This window comes from Populus trichocarpa, chromosome 6, assembly GCF_000002775.5.
Source record: "Populus trichocarpa isolate Nisqually-1 chromosome 6, P.trichocarpa_v4.1, whole genome shotgun sequence".
NCBI classification, from domain to species: domain Eukaryota; kingdom Viridiplantae; phylum Streptophyta; class Magnoliopsida; order Malpighiales; family Salicaceae; genus Populus; species Populus trichocarpa.
Window position 1 is genome coordinate 7,082,362 of NC_037290.2, and position 5,832 is coordinate 7,088,193.

Sequence of the window (5,832 nt, forward strand, 5' to 3'; positions counted from 1 at the left end):
TTCAAATAAAATAAATAACAATAAAAAAAATAAGAACAAAATCTGATAGATAAAAAATTTTAATTAAAAAAATGATAAGAGAAAAACAAATAACAATAATAAAAACGAGAATCAAAGTTGATATAAAAATCAAATCAAATTAAATTATAATGGGTGAAATTAAAAAAAAAATTCAAAATAAAATATATAGCAATCAAAAGTTTGAGGACCAAATTTGATATAATCAACAAATAACATGATATTTTAAAATTTTTCACAACTTCTGAAAAGTATTTTCGTAAAAAATAAAAAAAAAAATATTTTTTTAGAAATCAAATTAAATTTTTTCTGATTGAAAAGTATTTTTAACTTTACTAATAGTAAATAAATATAAAAAAATTTTAAAAATAATTTTTAGAAAGACATTTTCACACAAACGGGTCTGAGACTCTGAGCTGTTGGAATTTTGCTTTTTACTCCTCAATAGCTAAAAAACAAATCAAAATTATAGATATATTAACTGATTTTGAACACTTTTCTCTCAACTATCTCACAAAAGTATTTAAATATTATTAAAAAAAATCATAAACGAAATGAAAACGAGCGGGCTATTTAACAATTGACAGTCCTTTGAGAAAGTTTAAACAATATTTGTAGAAATGAAGCATTCGTGAATCTACAGGGACAAAAATGAAGATAATGTTTCGAAAAGTGGTTGAAAAATTATGTGTTTTATAAAATTTTAATTTTTTTATATGTTTTTAAATAATTTAATATGTTGATATAAAAATAATTTTTTAAAAATAAAAAATATTATTTTAATATATTTTCAAATAAAAAATATTTTAAAAAATAATTATTACGGTACTACCTAACACTTAGAAATTTACTAAATAAATATATATAAAAAAAGAAAAACCCTCTACTGTTAAGTGGTGCATTTCAGGTCTATTTGATATATATTTATTTTTAAAATATATCAAAATAATTATTAAATTTTAATTTTTTAAAATTTATTTATAATATTATCATATTAAAAAAAAATAACAATAAAAAAAATCCCAAACTTTTTTTTTAACACCGCAATTACAAACTGCCTCTCGAATGCCTCTCAACTCCTACATGGACCCCACTTACTACTTTTACCTTACCTGGCGGCAACTTCGTCATGGCCCCCACCTCTTTGACCCTAGGCCTAGCTAGAGAGTAGTAATACTAGAGCACTGTAGAGACCGCGCGTGATTCCCACTTTGTTCCTGGGGAACTGGGATTTAATAACACCCCCTTGCCTTGCATTACCCTTCTCTTTATTGCTTTTCGGCTCTACAGGAGACGGACTGCTCCAATCTCTCTCCTCCTCTCTTGCTCTCTTTTAATTCAATTTGTTCTCCCCTCTCTATTAAGTTTGTTGCTCCCAACACCCCCCTTCTCTAGTAAGTTTCACTCACAATAAAAGATAGAGATTTTTGTGTTGCGATAAGGGCCCAGAGAGGGAAGGGGTTTGCCTTTGATTAAGCACAAGCACAGGTTTCTCCTCTTTAGCCCCTTCTATTCTTCTCCCTTTGGCTTTCACTGGGTCCCTATTCTCTGCAAATCCAGCGAACCCCAACTAGGATTATTATCATTAAAGCTTAAGCTAGCAGCAAAAAAAAAAAAAAACCCATCAAAAGCCTCCCCACCTTCGCTGATATTTTTTTCTCTCTCAAGGTGTTGGCTTTTCTGCTTAAATATGACTGAGAGCTTAGATGACGGCGAGTTTTGGCTGCCTCCGCAGTTTCTTATAGACGACGATACAGTACTCATGGAACAGAACAGTGAAAATAGCTTGAACGGGAGTGCTAGGGATGTGTTTGGCTACTCTAAAACTGACTCTGGGAAATCTTTGTTCCCATTAGAGTTTCCTTGTGGGTTTGGTTCCTTTGGTTTCTCTTCGGATCTCAGTTCTCCTGTTGAGTCTGTGGTAGGCTCTACTGAGACAGAGAGTGATGAGGAAGATTACCTTGCTGGGTTAACTCGCCAAATGGCGCACTCCACTCTTGAAGATGGTTTCAAGAGGAACGACCTCACTTTTGGCACCGAAAAATCAAAGGTATTGCCCTCTCCTTTTCTTCTTTTGAAGTAGTACAAGCCTACTCTGGTTTCAGCGATTGTGCTCTTTGGGACTAACTTTTGGGTCTTGGTGGTTGTCTGTTTGCAGGGATGGGTTGTGTCTGGATCGCCTCAATCAACGCTGTGTGCAGTTGGGAGCGGGTGCGGTTGTGGACAAGGGTCAAGCCGTGGAAGCCCAAGTGGATCTTCACCACCAGCAACCTGGGATCTTCTGTATGCGGCTGCAGGAGAAGTAGAGAGGATGAGAATGAACAACGAAGAAGGGTGTGGCTTTAACAATCAAAGTAGAGGACTATTAGGTCCACCAAGAAAACCCTCTCCAGTCTCGATTCCGTTGAAAAATCCCAACTCTGATGTTAGTCTCTACCAACAGCAGCAGTCCCTATCTTACCAGAAGTTGCAGGCTTCTCAAGTAATTAGCCAAACATTACCTTATTGTGATTTCTTTTTACATCAAGAGAAAGAAGATCCTCTTTCGCTGATTACTAATTGGGGGTTGTGTTTTGTTTGTTTCTTATTCAAGTTTCAGCAGCTGAAAGTACAACAGCAAATGATGCAGCAGCAACTGCAACAGCAACAGAGTGTTTGGGGAGGGAAAAACAAGGGGACAGGAGTATTGTTTCCTCAACAGCCGCAACAAACTCACCCAGTGGTCCAAAACAGAGGGAGGAATCTTACTAGTGTGAGTAGAGGACCATTGGGTTTGTCAGCTTCTGCTTGGCCTCCTCTACGAAACAGCGCACAGCCACAGCCACAGCCACAGCAACATAGCAACAGTCTGGGCGGTTCTGGGATGCGGGCTGTTTTCCTTGGTAATCCCGGAGGAAAAAAAGAATGTGCCGGTACTGGGGTTTTCTTGCCTCGTCAAATCGGTGCCCGAACTGAATCTCGAAAGAAGCCAGGTCTGTCACAGTTTGCTTTATGTTTACTTAAGTTTTTTTGGGCTGGGTGTGAATTCACTGTCACTTATTCATATTTTCCTTTGCTAGATCTGGTCATTAGAATGAATTTGATTAGTGCTCATTTCGTTTATTTAATTACTGTTTGGAGTTATTTGTGTTTTGGAATCGGTTTTGGCTTGTACCGATCTTTTTTGTGATTCATATTATAATAACAGGGTGTTCCACAGTTCTGCTCCCAGCGAAAGTGGTGCAGGCCCTCAACTTGAATTTGGAAGGAATGGGTGCTCAGGCCCAGTTCGGGCCTCGGTATAATGGAAGTTTCGCAACCTACAGTGGTAAATATATATATTTTTCCTTCTCAATTGGATACTAGTTTTTCGTTTTCAGTGCAAGATTAACCAGATGATTTGACAAATTATATTGGTATGGTTTTTATTTGATGTGTAGATGCTGCTGTAAGGGTTCGCAATGATAACATTCTTTCTCATCAGAAGCAGCCGCGCAACAGCAGGCCACAACCAGTAATGAACAATGAAGTCAGATTGCCTCAGGAATGGACTTATTGACCCCCCGAATTATTCTGGGTTTTGTTTTTACTAGTATTTTTTTTTTTGAGGAGTTTTATGAAAGGTAAAGGAGATTTGGAAGGTTAGAAGAAAAAAGAAAAGAAAATGGATGACGATAATTTTAGTAAGGTCACTGTAGGAAAAGGTTGCACAAACAAAATAGCGAAAGGAGAAGGGAAAAAAAGAAATTGATGAATGAAAGTATGAAGAAATGTTCTTTTGGGATAGAATTAGGAGAAATAAATTTCTGTTTTCAGGCAAGTCTGCAGCAGCCAGCCTTTTTGTTCGTTTTGTGTGGCTCAAGGGAAAGTGGTGGACTGTGGATATACTATATTTTGTTGTGTTTTGGAAAAGAAATCAATAAATTCCATGTTTTTGCAAGTGTTAAGGCCTAAGGGGATGATCACTGACTCTACTGAGGGTAGAACCATGTTTTTGCGGGGATACTTGCAACCTGTAATGATCAAATGTTCTATGTTGTCCCTGTAGAAGTTCATAATTAATCTCAGCCTGGCCACCCACTCCGAAGCCATCAAGTAATAAAGGGAATATATTTTCTCGGATTGATCTCTGTATGGCTTTCTTCCAGATGGTATAAACACGTCTTGTTATTAAGTATAGTAATTGGAGCCAGCATTGCTCTTGTTGTTCTTGACGAGAGGAATTTGCAAGCTTTGTTTTCTAGAGCAATGCGCTGCCATCGAATGCGCAGTTACTTCAATGAGGAAACCAACTCGTTCTTCAATCATATTAATAATCAAACCGGGTCTCTTCTTAAAAGAGTTGTTTTAAATAAACAAAAAGTTTTGTAAGAATTAAATTAAGAAGAAAAAAAAAGTTCTAATTTCACTGGTTATTTAAAATAAAATAAATAATAAAGATTAAATTTTACATATAGAAAAGGTGTGATTGAAAGATAATATTAAAAAAATAAATTTATAAATAAATTTAAATAAAATAAATAATAATAAAAAAAATAAAAAAATGTTTAGTCATTTCACTTTTTTTAAAAAGTTTTGTAAAGTGTTTTTAAAGAAAATAAAAAGAAAAAGAATTTTTTTTAGAACTAGTTTTTTATTCTGACATGTACTTTTCTTGATCCAACTTTTTTTTAATGTTACCAATATTGACCGGTTGAGTGAAATCAATTTTGTATTGTAGTTAAATTTAATTATAATATTTTATTTGCATTTAATTAATAAATATATATATATTTTTTTTATATTATTCTCGTTAATTTATCTTATTATTTTAAAGATTTTTAAACAAGATGAGATATTTTTTAAAAAATTAGTTTTTACACTATTTTTAATTATAAATCAAAATAGTTGATATTTAATTTATTTTTATATTATTTGAGATATAAAATTATATTTAAAATTCAATTCTTAATACATATAAATGTTTTTAATTGAATTGAAACAATAAAATGTTTTACCGCAAACGAACGGGGGTAAGGAGTACACTATTATCATTTTGGAGGGCAACGCGTGTGGTTGCCATTTACACGTGTCAAACAATAAAATGTCCTCTCGGTGAAGATCTTTTCGTATCTCTTTTGTCATTTTGAAGGCCTGATTTTTTTTGTGATCTGCATCCGACTATAAACAGAAGGGAAGGGAAGGGAAGGGAAGGGAAGGCATGGCAGGTTGCTTTCAGACTCCAGAGTGGTGTATGTGGATGGCCAGCCAGCACGCTATCATGCCGGCAAAGGTGGTGGGTTTGTGGTACTACCAGGCATAGGCCACGTCGCTGGCCATGCACTTTGGATTAACGTGGTGCGCACTCCTTGCTTCTTGTGTTATGTTGGGTGGTGAGGGGGTTAACGCGCCTTAATAGCGCTTGGGGAGAATGTAGGCGAGGAGTGTTTCTTTTCTTTTTGCCTTTTTACGTGGCTTCGTCGGTTGATGTGTCCTTTGTGATGGTCGTGCATGTTGCGGTGGTGACTGGTGAGTGTGCTCTGATCGTGTGTGCATGTTTTGACCATCATGTTCATGTGCATGCGCCCCTGCCGCCCCTCCCTCCTCTTCATTCTTTTCTTCCAGAATCTTTTCGGTTTTCTTCTTTCCATGACTCTCGAGGGATGGAGCTCTTTAACTCGATCAAGTTTATCTTATTTTTCTTAATCTTGATTCTTTTTATTTCTTTGTTTACTTGTCTGTATGGATCTAATGCCAGCAACATACATTTACTACGGGTTCAATACCCTTAACAAAAACTTTGAAATATTATATGGTCCCCCGTCCATACTGGGGAAAAGTTGATGGAATTCTAAA

At 35.5% G+C, this 5,832-nt stretch overlaps 1 protein-coding gene across 3 annotated transcripts; it reads left to right on the forward strand.

Annotated features, from left to right (window-relative positions):
- Positions 1-1,093: 1,093 nt before the first annotated feature.
- On the forward strand, positions 1,094-3,937 carry LOC7454968 (uncharacterized). 3 transcript variants are annotated; one of them, XM_024604099.2, is made up of 5 exons: positions 1,094-2,068; positions 2,177-2,500; positions 2,612-2,990; positions 3,206-3,325; positions 3,438-3,937. In XM_024604099.2, the coding sequence occupies exons 1-5, from the start codon at positions 1,709-1,711 to the stop codon at positions 3,554-3,556; spliced, it is 1,302 nt and encodes a 433-aa protein (XP_024459867.2). In that variant the 5' UTR covers positions 1,094-1,708; the 3' UTR covers positions 3,557-3,937. The 3 variants fall into 3 exon arrangements, with proteins under 3 accessions (XP_024459867.2, XP_002308190.4, XP_024459868.2); XM_002308154.4 differs by having other exon boundaries at positions 3,218-3,325; XM_024604100.2 differs by having other exon boundaries at positions 2,618-2,990.
- The last annotated feature ends 1,895 nt before the right edge of the window (positions 3,938-5,832 follow it).

Excerpts from the sequence above, each read along its gene's own strand:
- LOC7454968 (XM_024604099.2), top strand. The coding sequence starts at position 1,709 with ATGACTGAGAGCTTAGATGACGGCGAGTTTTGGCTGCCTCCGCAGTTT. Across the intron at positions 2,069-2,176 it reads TTGGCACCGAAAAATCAAAG|GGATGGGTTGTGTCTGGATC; the intron begins GTATTGCCCTCT and ends GTCTGTTTGCAG. Across the intron at positions 2,991-3,205 it reads TGAATCTCGAAAGAAGCCAG|GGTGTTCCACAGTTCTGCTC; the intron begins GTCTGTCACAGT and ends TTATAATAACAG.